This window comes from Pezoporus flaviventris, unplaced genomic scaffold (assembly GCF_033815535.1).
Source record: "Pezoporus flaviventris isolate CSIRO_AGI_PZ_B2104156 unplaced genomic scaffold, CSIRO_AGI_Pfla_v1 ptg000073l, whole genome shotgun sequence".
Taxonomy (NCBI): Eukaryota; Metazoa; Chordata; class Aves; order Psittaciformes; family Psittacidae; genus Pezoporus; species Pezoporus flaviventris.
The window spans coordinates 4,427,626-4,450,972 of record NW_026892621.1 but is presented as its reverse complement, the minus strand read 5'-3'; the positions used below and the strand labels follow the sequence as shown (position 1 = coordinate 4,450,972).

The 23,347-nt window shown below is 41.3% G+C and overlaps 1 protein-coding gene across 10 annotated transcripts in view; it reads left to right on the top strand.

Annotated features, from left to right (window-relative positions):
* Positions 1-15,176, top strand: part of IQSEC1 (IQ motif and Sec7 domain ArfGEF 1) — a 339,541-nt gene extending 324,365 nt beyond the window's left edge. For 8 of the 10 annotated variants that reach the window (XM_061472971.1, XM_061472972.1, XM_061472970.1 and 5 more), the window contains 4 exons: positions 1,273-1,434; positions 2,069-2,245; positions 9,113-9,162; positions 10,500-15,176. In XM_061472971.1, coding sequence (XP_061328955.1) covers positions 1,273-1,434; positions 2,069-2,245; positions 9,113-9,162; positions 10,500-11,096 — 986 coding nt within the window. In that variant the 3' untranslated portion in view covers positions 11,097-15,176. The remainder of the gene's footprint in view (positions 1-1,272; positions 1,435-2,068; positions 2,246-9,112; positions 9,163-10,499) is intronic. The other 2 variants (XM_061472980.1, XM_061472981.1) reach the window with 2 other exon arrangements.
* The last annotated feature ends 8,171 nt before the right edge of the window (positions 15,177-23,347 follow it).

Here is a 23,347-nt window from a genome sequence, read left to right as displayed (position 1 = left end):
CTGAAGCCAATAAATCCATGTTTCCTGATGCTTAATCAATACAATGTGGAGAAGTACCTCTGGTAATCAAATATGTTTGTGTGTTTAGAATGTGGAAGTTTGTTCTTTGTGAAGGTGGCCCGTGTGACTGGGGTTACCAAGCTTTTTTGTTTAGTTTCAGAAGCTCTTTTGTTTCCCCTAACCCCACGTGGTGCACTTTCTGCCTCTCCAGTGTCAGTGCTCAACACCCTATGTGGTGGTTTTGGCTGTGTTCTGAGTGACAGCAGCAGACACCTTGAGGTAGCTGTTCTATATGATTGAGGGTACGTGCGTCTGGTCAGGAGCAGCAGGTCAGCTGTATGTTACCTCTGTGCAAGACCGTGATATCAGACCTCAGCAGAAGCCCCAGATTCTTGCTTCCTCCTTCTCCTCTGTACCTTTGGGGCTTGTAGTAGTTGGGACCTTTTTTCACCTGAGAATGGACTTGCTTCACTTCTAGTTACAACAGATTTGGAAATTAAGATGTCCTTTTAATAAAGCATTGCATTTGCACTTGTTTCTCAGTATTTTAACTCTCTTTGACACCTGATGGCTTTGAGGGAAGAGACTGCCTTCCATCATCTGCTGGTTCTTAAGAGAATGAATTTCTAGTACATGGGAGCACTTGAACTTCAGGCTGAATACTTCAGTGGGTATTTGAGAGCTTTAGCAAACCAACGTCAGGCAGTGGAGGAAAAGAAAATGTTGTGAATTAGAATGTGCACTTTGAGACTTTCTGACATCCTATTTCCGCAGGTCTGTGCTTCAAGCAAAGGGTGATGCTGTTTTCGACAGCAGAAAATGTCTTCATTATAACCTATCCTTCTGTAAACAAACCTCTCTCAACCAGGAGATAGTTGCAACCAGCTGTTACAATTTGTATTCTCAGATGTGCAGCTAGAAAAGAGGCAAAGAGAGTTCACTGAAAAATCTCCCTTTTATTGTGGGGATGTCCATAATATACCCTAAATGGTGGGGTTTTTTCCCCACTTGGGATTTTCCTTTTATATCATACGTTGTATCTGAGGGGTAACAGCTGCATAAAGACTATCTTTCAGTATTTATTCAGCATCTTGACAGTTAAGCAGTTCTGGTGTATCTTAGGGAATTTCATTCTAATTCTGTGCCTTTAGACTTTTCTTTCTCCGACTTTGTCCTCTGGATGTTAATATTAGTAGAAAGTTTTGGTGTGGTTTTTCTATTAAAAGTAATTGGAATAATAAGAGCTCAGGTTTTCCTGACTTTTTCTTCTAGATTATCCCAATGGTATTCGGCTCACATCAGCTGTTCCGGGAGCAGATATCAAAGTACTCATAAATTTCAATGCACCAAATCCTCAGGACAGGAAGAAGTTTACAGATGATTTGAGGGAGTCAATTGCAGAGGTTCAAGAGATGGAAAAGCACAGAATAGAGTGTAAGTACAAAGGTACATATGATAGAGCATTTTCGAGGTAATTGAAATAAGAAAATCTTGAATACACAAATAACCCATGAGAACTCTTTAAAAGTTGAAAATAATGTGGGTTTTTTCCATGGCTTTGACTCTAGAAAGAGAGAAAACCCAATGATATCTGAAGCTGCAGCTGAGTTCTTGGACTACTATTTACTGCAATGTAGCTGCAGTGGAAATTCAGCCTGTACAAACTACAAACAGGAATGGCCAGAGGAGAGCTGGATTTGTAATTTGTAGGATCTATTACAGGAAGAATTCTAGGGATAATTTACATCACTGAAATGCTCAGTGATGGCCCTTCAAATAATTTTTTCTGAGTTTGTGACTAAACATGGAATTTTACCTTCTGTTTCTTCTCAAGAGGAATAGCCTTTCTTCTGTGTATTGTAACATAAAGCTGTTAGTACAGGGGTGAAGTTCCTCTCTGGCATCTAACAGTGCCAAAATGAACTCTTATCTATTATTCACGGTTGTACATGATCACATAGAACTATGTAATCGTGAGGGTTGGAAGGGACCTTAAAGATCATGATGTTACCATGTCCTTCATTATACTCAATAAAAATGAATTGCAAAATGATTCTCTTTGTTTCAGCTGAACTCGAAAAACAGAAGGGTGTGGTGCGACCAAGCATGTCTCAGTGCTCTAGCCTGAAAAAAGACTCTGGCAATGGGACACTGAACAGAGCTTGCCTGGATGACAGCTATGCCACTGGGGAGGGGCTGAAGAGGAGTGCACTCAGCAGCTCCCTGAGAGACTTGTCTGAAGCAGGTAAGCACTGCCTCCATCTCCCTGCTCCGGCTAGTGCATGCAAAGGTGCCTGAGGGATGCATAGAAAGCCCAGTGCACAGTGGGCTTCCAGAACTAGTCATACTGAAACTTCAAACGTTTTAAATAGCTCCTCTTTCACAGTTGGTGTTTAATATCTGTTTGTTTCTTTACCCTTGTTCTATTAAGCAACCACTATTTGAAAGCATTTAAACCGTTGTAGATTGCTATGTATACTTTTAAAGGAGAGTGAAGACAGAGGAAAAATTGTAAGTGTTTTATAAAAGTAGTGATTGACTTGTGCTAGGAGTAACCCACTTAGTTTTCCTTTCTTTTTTTCTTCCCCTTTGCTTCTCCCCCTTCATACAGTAGGCTTAGAAAGAAAATAAGAAACTGGTCTCTGTGTAATGACCGCTTTCTGTGTATTTTGTGCTCAAGTGTACCTGTGTTACCACCTTGATGAATGAAATTGAGTGAAGCCCTACTAAATTCTGTCTAGAGCTATGCAATTCAGGTACAGCATGTCCCTGATGCTCTTTTATTGTTTGTAACTCAAGATGCAGTTCCTAATTCTTGCAAAGAGGTTGTTGTGAAATACTATTGCCAGTACAATAAAAGAAGCCCTAGTGGCCAAGAATACTGACAGCCCATGAAACCACTGATGTGTGTTGAGATGAATTAACTGGTAATGCAGCTAATGACTGGAAAGCAGTGGTGGTGTGATTTTTTAGCCAAAGGAAAGCCAGGGGAAGCTTGGTATGCTTTGCTTTTATGGTCTGCCTTGGTAACACACAACTGGCATACCCATGTAATACAGGCTACCATGGGCAGTAACCTTGTCTGTCACTATTAAATGTGACTCCTGTAATTTACAGGAAGCCATATCTGAACACTGTGCCCATTATTCAGAAAGTACCTCTGGGGATAGTAGCAACTATATAAATTTTGATAGTTCATAGTCGGTGTTATACAATCTGATTAGTTCTTTTAATTGCAGTGATGATTTACAGTATGGTCATAATTTCAATACAGTGTATATCTTTGGTAGTAGACACTACTTACTCATCTTCTTAACTAAAGAAGAGATTTTAGCTATGCTGCAATAAATAAAGTTGTTGTAAACTGAACTTACAGCCTGTGTTCTGTGGGTATACGTATGTGCACACAGATATGTAGAGAGTGAGCTCTTTCAATTATTTTATTCTCTGTTTAGGCTTTCATACTCATATGTCCATTTGCTTCATTAAAAAGACCTAGGACTTGATCCAGAATCAGGCTGAAGTTGAATATTGGTGCTTGATTGGCTTCAGTGGATTTTAGATCAAGCCACTAGTCTTCCACCATTGTTACATCTCTTGAGGACACTTAATCACCCTTTTGTGTTGTTTTAATTTCATTAGGAGAACTACCATATTGTTGGATATGTGAGTTCAGTGGGTGTCTGTACCCACAAATGTGATTTCTGATTGATTTTATTCATCCCATAGGAATTTCTCAACCCTGTCTTTCAAACATTGCCATGTGTTTAAATTCATGTTTTGGGTTTTATGCAATAAACAAGTATTTGTAATCATGAAAGCATTTCACTTTTCAACAGGGCATGCTTACAATTGCCATGCTTATTACTGAAAATAACTTTTTCCATACTAAAAAGTAGAAATCACAGACTAGAGGGTTTATCAAAGAGTTTGTTAAACCCAACTAAACTTAATTTTAACTTTAAAAGTTGAGAATTATGGAGAGTTTCTGTTTGGTCTTGTGCAGTGCAACTGACTTGAGAAATTACATACCTGTTATGTGCTTTGTTATTTGGTGTAGTAACTGTCATGAGATTACACATGCTTTTCCTGCCTTTTCTCAGTGAGCAGCTTGCATGTGAGGCTCATTATTGGTTTATTTTTAATAAGGGACAGATGATCCACAGAAAAACAAAGACATCCCTTCAGTTAGCAAGATACTGCAGCCCAGTCATTATACCATATTAAACTGCTACTGCAAAAGACTATGGAGTTAAGTTGCCCGAATTCCTCTTTTGTGGATGAAACACAAGGTCAGCAAGAAGGAGGAATAGGAGTAGTGGAAGTAGAGGAACAAGAGTGTGTGGACGTGTGTCTTTCTGTAGGAAAAGCATTGAAGAAAGTGCATTTGTAAAGCGTTCCTTTCTACATTAAAGCAGAAATAAATCATCAACATGAGCAGATTGCCTGGTTGCATGTTTGTGCAGAAAGGCGGAGAATTGTCCAGTGAACATTGCAGAAACTAACTGAACACTTTTAAACCTTTATCCAAGGAAGGGGAAATCTGATGGGGCAGCATTTTGCTTGCACGGCTATATGACAAAACTCTGTAGCAAAACAGTTCATTACTCTCTACCAGATATCACAGCAGTAAATGCTGGCTGTGGAAAGCCACTTTATATTTGGCTCTTGGAAAAGAGTGATGATTCATAAGCTTCTTAGACCTAATGGATGTTGATAGCTGGAATTATTCCGACTCCTAAACTGTAAGCTGTATGGAAAGGCAAGGCTTCTGTCACGTAACAATGTCAGGAATCACGTTCTGATGGTTGTTCCTTCACACATTTGCCATGATAGCTTAAATCATAATTGCAAAAAGGACATGCATGAAGGTCTCTGGATTTAGAAGATACTGTTGTTCATTGTGGATTAACAGTTCTTTCCATGGAATAAAAAGAGAATGTGGCAACCAACTATAGAATCAGCTAGGCTGGAAAAGACCTTTAAGATCAGTAAGTCCAAGATGTGACTGTGTCAAAAGTATTTACTGTTCTATTTTTCTCAAAAGCAGAATATATCATTTTTATTACCTGTGCTTGAGCCTCAGTCAAGCAAGAGCTGAATTTATTTGTCCCAAACTTCTCAATTCTTAATTTACATTAAAATACTAGAAGACAGACAAATTTTAATGTGGTTAAAGCTGAGTTTTAGAGATTCCAATCCAGTTCTGGACATTTCACCACTCCATATACAATCGCATAATAAGTAGGTTTACAGAAAGATGGGAAAGGTATGAAGACTCAGCATGTCTATTAGCACATGGGAAGAATTATTTGGTCACTTAAGCAGAGCATGGAGGATTATGTGGGTTGAGCTTCTCACAGGTTTCTTGACTAGTCAGTCTGAACTCCAGTGACTCTGGGTTGCCGGAGGACTCCCTGCTTTCACACTGAGTGGGCAGTGGTGAGCACCTATGGAAATCAAGCTTTATACTCCCCATCCCTAACCTGTGAGGTGGAAATAATACTTACACACTGCACTGGTTTAAAAATTGTCTATTTATGGTTTGCCTCAGTAATACAAAACTGGCATGCCCATGTGACACTGGAATCTGCACAGTAGTCACTGGTCACTTTTAATGTAAGTAATGCTTGTCTCGTAATCCCCTGAGCTATCTCAAAACAATCACAGACACTGGTGACTGGTGACTGCTTTAAAAACAATTCTATCATGTATTCTATAAAATTTCCTATATCACAAAATGTAATGGAAAATAGTGTGGAATAGCATTGTAATCCCCTTATAGACTCTGGCTTCATGCAATTACAGAATCCCTTCTTAATCTGCTAAATGGGTGGTATGGGACAGTCCCTCATCAGATGCAGGCAGGGTTATCGGGTTATTTTCTCCTTCCTCTCCCCTGGATTTTGTTGCGCTACATTGGATGAAGGGTACCAGCAGTCTTTTTTTCCCTTATTAGAAGAACTTTCCAAGTAGGGAGGGATTCTTCCCATCTCTTCCCTTGTCCCTGTTGTAGTTCCTATTCTTCAATGGAATAGCAACAGTAGTGGGCATGCTAGAATTTACTGGGGTTTTAAAACAAAAGGGATTTGTATGAATCAAGTCTTCTGTGGTCTCCAATGTGATATCTTTTGTGATATCCAATTCTGTGAAATCGTTTTACAAGGCTAGATGCCCCCCTCTGGTTATGAACACCTTTATATCAGCTACTTTTCTGTCTGAGGGATGAGACAAAGTTTGATTTTGCAGTGAAGGAGTTCAGCAAGGCAAGGTGTGGTTATGCTGTTTTCTCATCTCCTGAGGCTTAATCAGTATTTGGAGAATAATCTCTTTGAAGATGCTAAGAAACTGTTTTCATCATCAGTGTGTCATCTTAAGAATATACCTATTTCTCCCAGAAATCAAGGTGAAAATGTGAAGGTTACAAAGAGTCTTTTCACCCTGTAAGTAGTCTCTCTAGTGATCAGAGCCTGTTTTGTAGGTAATTTTAATCAGGTCATCTTGGGTAGTACCCATCAGCTGATGGGTAGTTAGACGGTTACAGATTCTGCTACTGCTGAGAAAATCATTTTCACAGCCTTTGGAGGCTACTGTAACAACCCACTGTTGTAGAAGAGCTGCTATGTTAGTTTGCTTCACCAAAACCTTCATTTAGAACTTTTTTCCAACCTTTTTTTTCCAAGATACACATGGCCAGATGACCATACATTGTTTAGACATCAGTGTATCTCACTGGCAATGAACAGTTTGAAGAAATACAGGGTAGCACTGAGAAATACTGACATTTACTGTAATGACCTGCACATCTGTGAGATCAGTTTGTGCAAGGTAGAATGGATTTTTATTCATGAAACTGATTTTTCTTTTGTCATGTTTCAGTTCGTAAAAATATTTTAATCACTTCATATTTCTACTTTAAATTTGAAATATTCTTAGTCCCATGCAGTGCATGTTCATATGTAGAATCAGAGAATGATTGAGAATATGGGACATACTATACATATGTAAGTTAAAGGTATTTCTTACAGGAGTGTCCATATCTAACATCAATGATTTGTTGGAATGAATCAGAAAAGACTAAATTAACTGAAACTTAATTTTATAAAAATAAATTAAAAATTTCAAGTAGATAGTAGTATATTAAGCAAAACTGGTCTCTTGATAAATATCGCCTTGCTTTAGATCACAGCTGTTAGTTACTATGTGAGTACAGAGATATGCTTCCATCCAGTGCTATTGGAGTGACACTGTTTCCTTGACAGGCATTGGAAGGCTGCAGCTCTAGGGAAGCATTTCTGAGAGGGGATGCCACCTCAGACACCAGAGAAGAGTCTTGCATAAGCACACATTGGCAGGGGGAATGTTCTAGAGGATTTACTTAATAGCTTTCCTATCATGCTCCAGGTCAATACGGAATTGGGTTCAATTTAAGAACATAGCCAAAGTGCTCTGAGTAGAGATAGTGCCTATCTGAAGGAAATTACAGGCATATTAAGTAGGATTTTTGTGTTCTAGGAAAGTTAGGTTTTTTAGTCTGTTTAGCAAAGTTAGCAAAGTAGTACTTTGCTAGTACTACTTTGCCCTGAAATTACTCTAAGCAAAAATCCATCTGTCTCTTTCTGTCCATATATACTGCATATATACTGTCATGGTTATTTTATTAGAGACTTCTCTCCTGCTTTATGCAAAAGGCTTTAGATTTTCCTAGTTTCCTTCATTTTTGGCCACATTTAATGATCTGTGGCAGCTGTCAGTCTTATTTGCAATATTGCCTGCTAAGTCAAGAGATGGCTATCTTTCCCGGTGTTTCTGTATCAGCAAACAGGAGGGATTTGAATACTAAGCAGTTTTAACCCCATCATTGGAGCAAAAAAAAAATGTCATAGCCTGACTAGAAGTAAAAATAAGGGATTATCAAACCCAGCTTTTCTTGGGGAGTTCATAAAGTAGTACAGCTGTGGCTTTGATGAGGCTGAAACTGCAGGAAGAGATGAAGTGCATTTGACCAAGAGCCTGTCTAGGGGAATTGTTCGAAATTCCAGCAAATCTAACAGGTCAACCGAAACAACTTGACCACGAACCTTCCTCTCAACTGAATGTCAGTGTAGAGAGGTTTGTACTGGGAGTAATGCTTGGGTTTAGTAAGAGAGGGGGAAATGTTACAGTAGCATAAAGAGAACTGTAGCTCCTAAGAGAAACTTGTGTTGTGGGGCAGCATCCCTGGACCAGCCAGGCCAAATCTGTGCTTATGGATCCCGAGGTGGCACTTTAGATCATATTGATCTTGTAAGACTTATGGGTAGTGTAAATGAGAGAGAACATCCAGGATCTTATGTCCTACGTGTAGCCTCTGAGGTATTCTGGCTCTTTAGGCAAACAGTGGTGTTTCAGCTGTAGTTTTAGGCAAATGTCTTGGGCAGTTTGGGAACGTGGGAGAACAAATCCATCAGACTTAAAGCTCAAGCACTGCACAGCTAAACAAACAAAATCTAGCCATAATGTCAAGACAGATTCCAGGCTGATCAAAAATTAAGTTTAGTTTTTTTAAGCCTCATGAAAGAAGATTATATGAAATCCACTGAGGTCCAGACCTGAAACTGGAATGATAAAACCAATGCCCCTCACCAGTGTCCCCTCCCCGAAGACCAGAATATGCCAATATTAGATTCTGTATTTAAATAATAGCCCCCCACCAGTATACATCAATGCTACCAGTCTTTAAAGAAAGAAACTCCATAGACAACTAGATTCCAGGAAATCAAACCATTAGAGTCGTTGTTGGCCAACATCATAACCATACTACTAAATATAGATGCTCTAAACCACATCTATTGGAAGAGTTGTACAGCTACTTAAAAAATCACACCCCGCTAACGGTAGTCGATTCACAACAACAATGCCTCTGAAAAACCAGCCAGGTACAGAAACTTAATGTAACTAATGGCCTTAAAATGGCAGTTTCTGCCTCTGTAGCTGCTGTACCAGTCCAGTGCCATGTTAACCCCGCAGCCCCTAGTTGCACTTAGACTGCTGTAGCAATGCAGGGCAAGCAGCTGTTTTTCACCCGGGTCTTGTCTCATCTCTAATCTCTGGTGTTGCATGTCCTGGGCAGGCAAGCGTGGGAGACGCAGCAGTGCAGGATCGCTAGACAGCAATATGGAAGTAAGTAGGAAGTTCCTGATGTCTAGCTGGATGTGATGATGTGCATTTCAAACCTTTCTTTTATATACATATTTTTTTGCTCTTTTTCTTCTAACATATAACCTGCCTGCCACAAATAAAATGCATGCCTAGGCTACTCACTCCGTATTCTTCCAGCTTAAAAAGCACTGACAGCTTGTTTTAGACCAATGCCATTTTTGGTTTGAGCTAACCTTGTTCCCTTTGTTCCTGCAAGCATGGTTAAATGAGTATGATGTGTCCTTTTGCCACCATTTCAGTCTGGTCCCAGCTTAAAAGCCCACTTGCTTTTTGTTACCAAGTACACTGTTCTTGCTGTTTGATATTTAGCTACAACTATCAACTTTCATGCTCAACCATTCCCATTGCTTATTTTCGAGTTAAATTGCTCAATGTATGCAGTCATGACACCATGGAATTGCACAGATAGGGCATGGGAGGAAAAAAACAATTAAGATAGGTGAATTCAATGTGGATTTCATGAGATTTCATTCATCTTCAAACCATTTATATATACTGTTCATGTCTCTGAATTCAGCTTGCAGATTTTTTCTTTAATTTTCTCCTTTTTTCTTTTGACTTTATTTTTTGTGTTTGCTTTAGGTAGATTGCAGTTTCAATCTAGCACACTTCGCCTAAGTACTGTTGTGTTCTATAGCTCTTTTTAAACAATACAAACCCAAAATGTCCAGCAACTAAATACACCATTCCAGACTAAATCATAGAGGACATAGGGTCAGAAGAACCCAGTCCCATAGAAACCTAAGTGGCAAAAATGATCTGATTCCATTTCACACATAACTCAGAGGTAGGCTTGAGAAGCAGCACTGTGGCATATAGTAGTGGAAAACTACTATAAAAACATAAAGTTAAAAATAGTGTTTTGAAATCAGAATTGTAACAGTAGTATTTGCTGCTCTGTGTTTTAGCTATTTAGGTTGAATTTCATGTAGCTTTATTTTTTGTTGTAAAAAGGCAAGTATGGTATTTTTTACAGTATTTTAAAATGCATTTTTCCTTTAAAAACACACTCCAAGGTCTTCTGTCATGTTACTCTTCCGTGACATTTTTCTTACTTAAAGTCATAGCTTTTGTTATTAAAGTACCGAGAGAAGAACATTTAATGCTTAAAATCCCCCAAGAAGGGCACGAGTGCCTCCTTGGCAACTCGGAGAAGGTGGAAATGACATTTTTCCTACAACCTTTAACATAGTCCACCCCTGCGAGCACTGAAGGAGGAGTTTGTGGGTCAGTGTGAACTTTTTCTTTTAAACATTTTAAGATTTTTTTAATTTTTATTTCTATTAATTTCTTTTTAGGGGTCCATCATTAGCAGTCCTCACATGCGCCGAAGAGCTACATCAACCCGAGAGTGTCCATCTCGCCCTCACCAGACTATGCCTAACTCCTCCTCACTCCTAGGTTCCTTATTTGGTAGTAAAAGGGGAAAGCCACCTTCCCAAGGCCATCCACCATCCGGCTCATCACAGCAACCTCCGCACCCTCCAGTAATCCCACATCAGCAACACTCACAGCATCCTTCTGCCATGCATCACGCAGGGCCAGGCGAGGGGCAGACGCAGGCCCAAGTGCACTCTCACCATTCGCAGTACTGCCACATGCAGCAGAACCCACCACCCTACCACCACCACCACCACTACCACCCTCCCCAGCATCTCCAGCACCCACACCAGTACCACCAACATGTGCCCCACTCCCAACACGCGGCACACTCTCCACACACACCCTATATGCAGCACTCTCACTCTCAGCATTCCCACTCCCCTCACCCACCGCCGCACCCGGCACACTCTTCTCATCCCCAGCACCCTCAGCATCACCATGGGCCACCACCGCCCCCCTCTACTTCAGCCAGCACTAAGCCCAAACACAGTGGCATCAGCACAATAGTCTAGAACGTATTGACCCTCCTAATAACTGTAGTTTTAAACCGAGTTACAAAGGCACTTACAGGAAGCACCAAGTAATATTGTCAGTTTTTACCTAGGTGATTTAATTGAGTTGTGTGAGCTTACAGGCTTGCTGTTACTAAATAAAATAATTCAAGTTAGTGCAGTCAATACTGGTTTTACTTATCTACTCAATAGAACTTCACCATCTGGTTAGTTCTTACTTCCAAACTGCCTTGAAAACGTGCTGCTTGCTGCATATGAGTAAAACGACCTTTCCCACCAAATCCCTTGACAATTTTACATGCATAATAAAAACTTAGTCTATGGAAAAAGGGACAAAGTGATACAGAACTAAGTGTTGCATTCTTGCTCTTTTATTGTCAATGGGCAAAATAAATAAGTAGACCTGATATGGTTGATGAAAGTACGTAAGTAAACTTTATATAATATAAATATATACATATAAATATATATATATACTGTATAGTTAACATTTGTGCTTGGAAAGAATTTTTTTCAGTCCACAAAACTAGCAATATAGACCTTACAAGGAATTCCACTTACTTGATAGGACAGTATAATAGACGAATAGCATATGAAAGAGTAGACCAAAAACAGTAAACGTTACAAAGAAATTTCAGACACGTCAGTATTTTCACTCCAAGTCCTCAGGACTTGCTAAGGTTTCTAAGCAATCATTACTAAATGTGCCAAGTAACATAGCATTTAAATGTTGTAGTCCGATACTGCTTTGTATAAATCCTTATTTTATTAACATGATAATATCATACGTAATCAGTATTATAACTGCTCTGCTATTTCAGGTAAGCAAACTCGTTACGATGCAGTAATTCTACCGTAGCAATGTAGGGTGACCCTTGCCCAGTGGTCATCTTGAAGCATTGGTCACACAAGTTCTTAGACACTTTAAAGGCTGTGATAACTGTGAATTTACATGATCCACATTTCTTTTGTACACATATGATTTCAGGAACACACATGAAGAGTGACAACAGGTGCATGTACACACTGCAAAAACATTCATCTCAAACATGACAATGGCAAACTTCCATCTTCCTCAGCTACTTTGTTTCCTCTTCACCATAATTTCTCATTTTTACCCCCAAAGAAGCTGAATTCTAGTCCGAGCATTTCCAGGGGGAAGTGCTCTAAAACTTGAAGGTTTGTTTTAGAATTTAGTGTAGGGTTTTTATATATATATATATAAAAATATGTAATTCCATGTAGCCATGTGCTAGCAACAAAGTGGCTTCACCATTTTTACTCATCACATTTGTAAGTACCCAGCACTCAGCAGGCTGAGATTATGCTCAAACCCTCACTTTCATAGTCCAGTTAGTGGCAAGACATCACATAAAAATAGGCTGTGCTGTTGTTGCTTATGTGTTGTAATCAAACCATTTGCAAATTGACATACAGTTTTTATCCCGAAATCCTGTACAAAGTTATACATGGCACCTACTTTGTAGTTTCAGCATTTTGAGCCACTGCAAGGACTTTACACCTAAACAGTAGAGACAAAGGAATCACAACTGCAAAACTGTACCAGCCTAAAAGCAAACCTTGAAGAGGATGAGCAAAAAGTTCCAGTGTGAGATGGGTAAAAGTAATTATAATAACAACCAGTCGAGTTTCTATTTAATGGTAATAAAATGGTCAGAAATGATGAAGACATGAGAACAAGAGAGTGACTTTCCATATTGGCTTGCTCATGGCATCTCTAATATGGGGGGCGGGGGGGGGGGGGGGGTGAGAATGAGTAATTTCTTTCCCTTTCATGCCATCAATATCACAATACCAGCAAACTGCAAACTGAGCACTTTGTTAACCTCCACAGAGGGCAAATACAGCAGTCTAGAGTTTAGCCTTTTGTTTCAAGCTGTCCATGTTTGTTCCACACATGTGCAATACGTTTTCCCCTTTCTGCTCCTTCTCCTCTAACTTGTCTTCGTGAAAAACAAGACAATGAGTAATTGCATTATGATTTTCAAGTATCACTCATTCTGTTCTGAATTCTGCGGCTCACCTTAAGAGGGCTCCCCTGGGTCCCTGAGGCTCTGTTCTTTGCAGTTTAAAAAATATATACTGTTCTTATAAGGGAAAGTAGAACTGTCTGCATGTCATCTAATGTTATTAGTGTGAGGCTACACTCTACATATTGTATATTTGCAAAATATATCAGTGTTACTGTTGATATTAGTTGAAGTAAAGTGATAACATATTTCAATATGTAGACTTTTCTTCATACATCTGTACCAATAGTAGAGTCTAACTGTAATTTATAGGTTGTTCCAGAAAAGATAAAGAACCATTCAGGTACAAACATCTTTCAGAAACTGCATCTTTTAATTACAGCAGAGGTAAGAACGCTCCTCTTCACTGAGTGACGGAGTCTGTCCTTGGTTCAGATGCAGAGTTGTAAGTAAAAGGCCTGTGTATGGAATAGATGCAAAACATGCGGTAGCAGTGGAGAGGAAAATCCAACTCTGGTGTGGTAATTAACAATGACGGTGTTCAGTCTCCCAGGTCTGCATTTGCTTTATGTTTAAAAACCCCTTTAATTCATTTAAATTAGCGCTACATATAAGTAATTTAAATTTTCACAGGAAGCCACATTGCTTGACCACTGATTTTCCATGTGCAGTTGATTAAACATTCAGGAGATATCAAAAATGCGCATGCAAATACCACTTACATGTGATTTCATGTCCATGTGGGGAAAGAGATTGTGCATTAAGTCGCATGTGTGAAATCACAGATCATTTTGAGGCTAGTTTGTAGAACAAAACTGGTCACAGAAGAACACAGTGTTTGTAAACTCCAATATTTCAAGTCAATGAGGAGAAACAGTGGACCAGGTTTTTCCTTTTGTTTTTTAGACTCTGTTTGCGTGTACTTTAAACAAACAAATGTGTCTGGGTGTCAGCACAAGTCTTCAGAACTTTGCTGCTTCTTAGGGCTGTAGTATAACCTCTCTGGCTCCATCCTTCATTAACAATTGCTTAGAGCAGTGGGGACCATGCCTAGAACAGGGAAATGATAGTACTGAAATAGGGTTAAGAAAATGAATTCTTTTTTGGCCTGCAGGCAGGGGTAGAATTGAGAGGGGGTTTCCTAAGATGCCATTGCCAAGCAAAAACTGGTACAGAACTGCACAGTGACCACGGTTCTTTTTCCCATCAATGATGTGGCAAAGTAGTCATGCTGATTTGAACAAATGAAAGGGAAACATAAAGAATGAAGGTGCGGCAACAAAAATCTTTTCTGGGACAACAATCAAATATATATTTGGGGTTTTTATTTTTTTAAGTTAAGAATGAAATGTAAAACAATGTAAAAAAACAAAAAGCAAAGTTCATCCTAATATAATGTGCGTCTTGTATTGCTAAAAAAAAGCCAAGTCTAACATGCGGTGTAGAATGATTTTCCCATCATGTACTGCATGCAGCAGAAGCCTCTTGTTTCTTGATAAAAAGAGCTGAAAGACAGTCAGCAGATATTTAAACAATGAATCTCTAGATGTTGACTTGCTGTTCCATATGAAGCTGTGTGTTTTCTGCAGTTAAGCATGCATTTTGCTGTTCCGTTGTAAAATACCATCGCACTTCTTGCCTGCAAAATGGATTATTGTGTATATATTTAAAAGAAAAGTGGAACCAATAACAAGATCAAATTTGGGAGAGAGAAAAGGGGGCGGTGAAAACGGGACCAGTGGGGGGAATAGAGAATTCTCTAAATTGTACATAGTGTGTAAATTAGCATTACTCTACGTCTGCAGTCACTCTGAGGTTGCCTATTTCCTGCTAGGAACTTAAATCAGCTTTGAGTTGTATTAAACTGTTAGAATTAGGTCTTGAATGCAGACTCTTAGAGACTTCAAAAACCATTATGCTTACAAGAAGCTTCTGTTCTGGGGAGGCTTGAGACCCCTTTTGTAACTCTGGGGAAGAAAGGAGTGCTTTCATTTTAATATGCATTCTGTTTGTAAGTAGTAACAGACCCTATTGATGTAAAACTATAACTGTGGTCATGTGGAGAAATCAAATAAATCATTTAAAACTCTTTGTTTCTCATTTTGTATAATCCAAGAACTTCAACTCTTCCGACCCAAAATGAAGGAAATTCCTTCCAATTGTGTGTCCTGGCCCCACTGAGTCAATGGAATTGCTACTGCGCCCTGCAGAGGGGTCATGCTTTCCGTCTGTGTCTTAAATTAAAGATAAGTTGGTGGGAATAGTGGTCAGTACTGTGGAGACTGTGATCCCCTCTCAACAGGCTTTGGTTGGTTTGGTGGTACTGTAGATGTATTTAGTTCCAAAGTACAATAAAGAGTAATAAATACATCACCTAGATCTGCAGACAGTGAGAGGTACCACTAAAGGGACTTGTTGGTGCCCTACTTAGCAAAGCATTCCAGTGTTGCAAACCAGTAACCACATTTTGAGTCTTCTTTAGTATGAGCTGTCCATCATGCTCCACTGATCCCATTCACCCTCTGGCTGTCCGCTGCCTCAGGAGCAGTGAACAGCCTGCACTGGACTCGGGTGTTCTCAGATTATCCTTCCCATGGGCACAGTCCTTTGCCCAAGTGTGACCCACACTCTTTGGATTGAGCTGTGAGTATTCACTGCTTCTGCACATCCATTGGCAGGGAGCCGGCACCATACCTCTGTAAGTGATGTACCTGCATGAGTACTACCCCGTTACTACTTGTACCTGCATTTAGTGGTGTGTCTTGATTTATACCACAGAAGGATCGCTATGCAGGCGTATTTGCCACATGTGGCCTTCACAATGTTTGATGTTAGGCTGCTGCAATCACTTTGGGTAATAACCTGTGACATACTCGATTGCGTTCTTTTTGTACATTTCCCAAATTTCAGGGGGATTATAGTGTGTCTGCAAAGACTGTTGAAACTAATGCTTAGCTATCAATTTAAACTAAACACGGTGTGTGCCTGTTTGTTCTATGAATTTTAGGAGGTTCTGGAATTATTTTGTGGGAAGTCAGCCATGACCTATTTCCAAATAGCTGTCATTTCAGGATGCACATCTCCATCAAAGATTTTTTGGTAGGTAAGTACCCATTTATCACTTCCAGTATGACATCCCTCTGAGCTTTGCAGCCCACTAGAAGATGACCAATGCCTCCCGGGAGCATTGTTAGTGAAAATAACAGGATTTGCAGTGATGTTCTTTACTGGTTACTTCTATTCTTGGTTTAGAAGCTATCATTTTTGGATGGAAGAGAGGGATTTTTCATCAGAGACTAGCGATAGGACGGGGTGATGGGTGTAAACAGGGGAAGTTCAGGTTAGGTACAAGAAAGAAGTTCTTTACTGTGAGGGTGATGAGACACTGGAACAGGCTGCCCAAAGAGGTGGTGAATGCCCCACCCCTGTCAATGTTCAAGGCCAGGTTGGGCAGAGCCTTGGGGACATGATCTAGTGTGAAGCGTCCCTAGTGTGAAGCGTCCCTGCCTGTTGCAGAGGGTTGGGACTGGGTGATCTTAAGGTCCTTTCCAACCCCAAACCAGCCTGTGATTTTAAGAATTCGGATACATTTACATTTTGAGAAGGCAAAGAGTCTGTCTCCTCTAATTTAACTCATGGAGCCTGTAAATGTTGTTACAAATCTGTTCGGTTTTGTGTTTTGGTGGGTTTTTCCCTGATTCATTTGAATAATAGGACCTAAATAATATGTCTAAATGCTGCTGCTTTCTACCTAAACTCAGACTAGGTTGAAAGCATTCATGGCACAACTGCAGAGAAATAGGCAAAGGAAGCTCAGCAGCAGCTGTGGCTTGTGTGATAGATTTGCACCAGTTGCAGCAATGCCAAGTAACTTCACTGAAAAATTCAGGGTGTGTTAAACATCACGGTCTCACAGCTCACAGTTGTTGATGGGGGGGGAATGTTAAATCTTAATATCCCTATTTGGTTGAGATGCTCATCTTAATGGAGTTGCATTCCCTAAGTCTCTGCTAAAGCCTGCGTACATATGTAGTGAAAAATGCCAGTATTTAACAAGTTACGTGGCCTTCTCACTTAGGACAGGCAATCCTACCCTTGCATGAAGAAAAAGGTCAAGGTTTGCTGCCATAAATTATAACTGAAAAACACGTATTTTGCAAGTCAGAAGCTGAATGTCTTAAAACTTTTCCTAAACCCTATCCCACGTTTGTGCATTTCAGGTGTTTGCCTGCACGATGGATCAGTACACACAGGAATTGCATGGATCAGGTGTCGTGCAGTGCAAGTTACTGCAAGCTCATCTATATAGCATCTTTTTTCAGAGGGGGTTGCTTTCCAGGTATTTCTGTATTCTTCTGGTTGAAATAAAGAAATGCAATATTGAAATGACAGGAAACCAAACTAAAGACCTTCCTACGTTTTACTTCTGAACTGTGTTTCATCTGCATCTCTTTTCAGGTTCTGGCTGACAAAACAACCTCATGAATTCGATTTAACCTTTCTAGGATTGTGGGCTATTTCAGCACATGTATGTACTGGCAGACGTATTTACGTAAAGATGAACAGTGTACTTACAGTAACATGCCATGATAAATCTTTATTAACATTTTATTTATTAAGTAAGTCTTATAGCTGCATTGCACCTCTATCAAGAGGAAACACACAGGATTTGTAACCTACTTACTGAGTGATTTTTGCTGCTATATTTTGTTGATAGAAAATTCCTGGAGTAGAACATAGCACAGCTAATTTGATGGAAATAATTAGAATAGACAAATGATGGGGAAAATGCTTCATTTTAGGTGTATTTTTAGTAGACTTTCTTTTTGTTTCATATTATTTCCAGAATTAAGGCCAAATCCTGTGTTACTTGACAAAACTAAATCAACTGCAGGATAAGGCTGATGATGAATGCTGGGAAATGCTTAAATTAAGATCTCTGCTTGAAGTACTTCCTAAGCTAAATGAGACTTAATGAAAGTTGTGTGGGTGATGCTGACTTGAAACTATCCCTTTGGAACTGGTTAGATTTATTTTTTTTACCACACATATAAATGCATATTTTTAGGGATAAAATGTTATGAAAAAAATCCCCTTCATTTAGCATTTTTGCAGGAACTGAGATGTGAAATTAGCCTCATGGTTCACAAGCCACAGCCAGCTCAAACAAATCACACAAGCACACAATTTATCAGCTCCACTGGAAAATGACATGCACAACTTCAGCTTTCATTTACTCCTTCAGATTTAGATATAGTGATTTCAACAGGTAAATATAATGAGCAAGGAAAAAATAATCTGTCTTTAATAAGATGAATGGGGTGAATTCATTCTGACGCAAATGAAATGTTCTGCATGCAGTGAAAAACGCTTCCTCTCTACAGCTTCTCATTTCTGCTACACAATAATACATTAGCAAATGTTTGACAAAGCAATGGGCTTTATTTGTGTAGGGAAATGGAAAAAGGAAGGCCTGTGCAGGTGTGCTGGGTCAGGAGGCTGTTATTCAGCAATGGTATCACAGTGAACCAAAGCTGGAAATTAATTCATTCAGTCATTACAGATTTATGTTTTTTGATGAGGAAACAATCTGACTTTCAAATACGGGTTTCATCACATTTGGACCCAGCTGGGCTAAGTGAGCCCTTCCGCTGTACATGATCCTTGGACAGGAGCATATCCGTCCCGTGGCTGTGCAGCCCAGCAGCTCTCTCCCTCCAGAGGTGCATTTCCCTCCTCCATAAGCTCACCACATGCTCGTGACTGATTGTTATTTTCCTTTTACTGACTAATAGTCCTTTATATCCATCTCCAGCAACAGCGATCATCATCATTATTTAATGATTCATCCTATAGATTTTCTTTTCCATCTTTCTGGTGATGCTGTGGCTCTGCTTCTGCATCACCTAAACCCAGGCTCCAAAAATGCCGTTTCTATAATTAAAACCACAAAATCAACCAACTAAACAAAACTACACACACAAAAATCTACCACACCCACAATGGCCATAGTGCAAGGCCAGGCTGGATGGAGCTTGGAGCAAGCTGCTGTAGTGGAAGGTGTCCCTGCCCATGGCAGGGGGCTGGCACTGGATGAGCTTTAAGGTCCCTTCAACCCAAACCAGTCTGGGATTCTATGATTCTATGGTAGTCAGAGATACTTCTGTCATGCTTCAGAAGTTGAGTTTAGAAGAGCAGTGACAAGAAGCAACATTTTCTAGCCCAATAAGAAATGTGTACCAAGTGCTCTGGGTAGGAGTTAAAGCATCCCAGGTGTTTGTTTATACCCCTGAATTTTCACAGCATTTCAGTGATTTTTGAGTGTCTTTGATTATAAGCAAACTCTTCTGCTATAGCAATTTGTATGTTTTCAAACTAGTTTGCAGGTATTTTATACCTGGAGTATTTCGTGACCCTGCTAACATACCTGCAAACTGCCAGCATAGCTTCATGCAGAAAAGGTAGCTGTGTATTAGCAATGAAGCACAGGGGAGGTAGCCTGGACAATCCCTCTGGCTGTGTGGATCTGAAATATCTCAGAGAAGCTGGTGAAAAAGCCCTTGTGTTTCGTGTCATCTGTTTCTCTTTCCATGTATGAGAGGGGAGAAACAGATTCCTCATCTGAGATAAAGCAAATTACTGAGATCATGGGGCTCCTTCCTGCTCCTAACATCAGAGTACAATAACATATATTTTGGCAGAGGCTCAGGACCCATCTCCTCCCTCTATTCATTCACACTGTGCAGTTACTGCAAGGTCTCTTCATGGCTGCCCTTGTTCCCTCACTTACCACTGTCATCTGTGTGTGATACAAACCTGTGCTCTCCAGCCTGCTGCTCTTCACCCACAGCTCTGCCTGCAGAGTTCAGGTTATCTCCTTCACAGAGCAAGATTTACACCTGGTCTCAGTGCAGAGTTTGGCCGATTTTCTGTCTCTTGAAAAAACAAATCTTATTCGGCTGTAAAGAAAAAACTATAAAAATTATACATTTATAATTAGAAACAGAATACGTCAAACGATTAAACACTCAAAACCAAGAGATAATTTAGTGCTTCATGTCAATCTAACATGACAGATCTAACAGGCAGTTTGCCTATCAGTGCCACCACACCTTGTGAGGAACCCCTTTCACTAACAGTTGTCCTTTCTTTAGCAGGTACTTCTTACAGTAGCCGCAGCCTGGTAGTTCTGGACACACAGCAGCTTGGATAGATCTGTCCGTGTTAACAGCTGTGCTTCAAACACAGGATTCCGCAGCGTGTGACCAGGAGCAGAAGTGGAAATAGCAGTTCCTGCTCTCAAGGTTTAATTTGTAAGCCAAATTCACTTACAATATTCAGAGGCAGGAGAGGTGATGCGATGAGCACATCACCACATGCCCATGGGGAAGACGATGATGAATTTCAAGTGCAAAACTTTCCTTCCAGGTGTCTCATTGAAAAGGACAGAACAACAATTGCATAAAGGGAGGAGAGGCTACGACAGGAATTGTATGTGTTTTCCTGGAAGCACTGCAAAGACCAGTGAATAATTTTTACAAAGTGATTTAGACCTGCAGTGGCACTTCTTCAGGAAGTAAAACATCCATGACTCCAAGAGCTCAGTATTACCAGGTGTTTCTATTACTGAATACCAGTTTTTAAGCAGCTGCTGAAAAATACAGTAGAGTAAAAAGGAAAGGAAAACCTTTGGGTAATTTCATGACAGCCATGTACTGATTTGTATCCCTTTTTTGTGTTAATTCCTTCTCAAGAAAGCAATTCTGTATGGAACAGACTGAAATGCACATCACGGTGGCAGTCATATTGATGGCAAAATGTGAGTTAAGAAGAGCTCTCTAGCAGCTGAGGGATTAGGTGGTCCAGGAAGGTAGTGAAGAGTGACCTACTGATTTCAGAGGAAGCTGGAATGATACGAATGTGTGGATGAATAGCTGAGTGGCAGGATAGCAGAGATGAGCTGTAAATAAAAGTGGGGAAAGAAAACGTTTGGACATGTTTCTGAAGCAGAAGGCAAAAAATGCACTATTTTTTACTCTGCAGGTCTGTGCAGTGCACTCTGGAGATGTCTATAGGTCAGAACAGTGGAATTCAGTGTTAGTGAAGGCTGCTGAGAACGGCAGCTGCCAGGAGAGTGCTTTCAACTGTAGTCACATACAACATTAGGAAGAGCATGGGACAAAATAAGTGGTGTGATACCATTTATGTCAGCACAGAAACAAACAGGATGCTTTGCAAGTGAGTATCTGCTTGTAATTTCCTGCTGTGGATATGCTGTCCTCCGCTGTGATTTATCCTGCAGTTGGAAAAAAAACAGGTATTTCTTTAGGATATGCTCGCAATCCCATTCTCATGCTTAGTGAATGAATGCACAGGGTGGAGTGTGCTGGCTGCTCTTTCAGTTCTTTTGAACATCCTGATGAGGCATCTTTTTCCTGCTGTTTCCTAACTGCCTAGCCCTGTTTTCACTGTTGGGATCATTTTCTTCAAGCACTCTTTCAATGTGTGCTTTGTTTGTTTCTTCAGAGTTGCCAGATCATCCCCTTTGTGCTGACCAGAACCAGTCTGACTTGTCTCAGTACAGAGCGGCCCCAGATTGAGCACAGTCTGGAGAGGATGTCCTGGACCCACAGCTTTTCTCCTGACCCCAGAAGAGGTCTTACCTACCACCTACCACATCTCTGTCCAAACGGGGATGTGGCACTGGTGGAGCATCACCATCTCTTCAGCACTCGACCATTTCACCACAGTGCCAGACAGGTTCCCACCCCGTGACACCATGTGGGAAGGCTGTATGCACCCTGAACCCATTGTGTCACAAGGCAGAGCAGCAGAGCAGGCTTTTTACTCTTACTATTCATACAATCAACCTCCTAGAGATACAAGCACCCTATGGAAGTAGTAACATTACATCAGGTGATGGAGTGAACCTGCCTAGCCACCTCTCGCACGGACACGGAACAGCGTGCTTCCTAGCAGTCTGCAGGGTTCGGGTACCCAGCTCAGGAAGCTGGCACGGTTTCAGCGCTGGTTTCTGACTGAAACAAACCTTACTGCCAAAGGCACGGCAGATGAAAGCCATGGAAGGAGAAATACAACTGAACAGCCTCAGCGCAGCGCAGTGCCGGCCCCAGGTTGGGGAGGGGAGGGAGGGGTGCTCTTTTGTCTTAGGCACTTGGTTATCGCTGCAAGTGGCCGCACCAGCGAAGGGCCGTTCCGGTGAGGGCCCGGTTGGGAGGAGCTGGATTTTGATGGGCATTTGGTGGCGATGTCCATGGCCCCGGTGTGTGCACGGCAGCGCCATCAGCCACAGCGGAGCGCGGGGGAAGCCACCTCGCTCCCTGCCGGGCCGCGCTGATACTCGGGAGGGGGCTCAGGAAGCCGGCACAAAGACAACCCCCGTGCTCCAGAACGGGTCCCTGCGGGTACCAGTCACAGTATCACACACTATCACAGTATGCTAGAGATTGGAAGGGACCTCGAAAGATCATCTAGTCCAATCCCCCTGCCGGAGCAGGAACACCTAGATAATGTTACACAGGAATGCGTCCAGGCGGGTTTTGAATGTCTCCAGGGAAGGAGACTCCACAACCTCCCTGGGCAGCCTGTTCCAGTGTTCCGTCACCCTCACTGAGAAGAAGTTTCTTCTCAAGTTTAAGTGGAACCTCTTGTGTTCCAGTTTGTACCCATTACCCCTTGTCCTGTCATTGTTTGACACTGAGTAGAGCCTGGCTCCATCCTCATGACACTCCCCCTTTATATATTTATAGACACTTATAAGGTCACCCCTCAGCCTCCTCTTCTCCAAACTATAGAGTCCCAGCTCCCTCAGTCTTTCCTCATAAGGGAGATGCTCCACTCCCTTAATCATCTTTGTTGCCCTGCGCTGGACTCTCTCCAGCAGCTCCCTGTCCTTCTTGAACTGAGGGGCCCAGAACTGGACACAATATTCCAGATGGGGTCTCACCAGGGCAGAGGAGAGGGGAAGGAGGACCTCTCTCGACCTACTAACCACCGCCCTTCTAATACACCCCAGGATGCCATTGGCCTTCTCGGCCACAAGGGCACAGTCCCTGCGTCCCTGCTGCTCCCGCACCGGCCCCGCTACCCCCGCGCTCCCGCTACCTCCCGCCCACAGCCGGGGCCGGCGGGGGCTGCCGGGAAGGGGCGCGGTCACGTGCCCGTCGCTGCCGCCGCCGTCACTGGGTCGCGCACGGTGCGGCGCCGCCATGAGCGCTCTGGTGCTGCGCGCACTGCGCT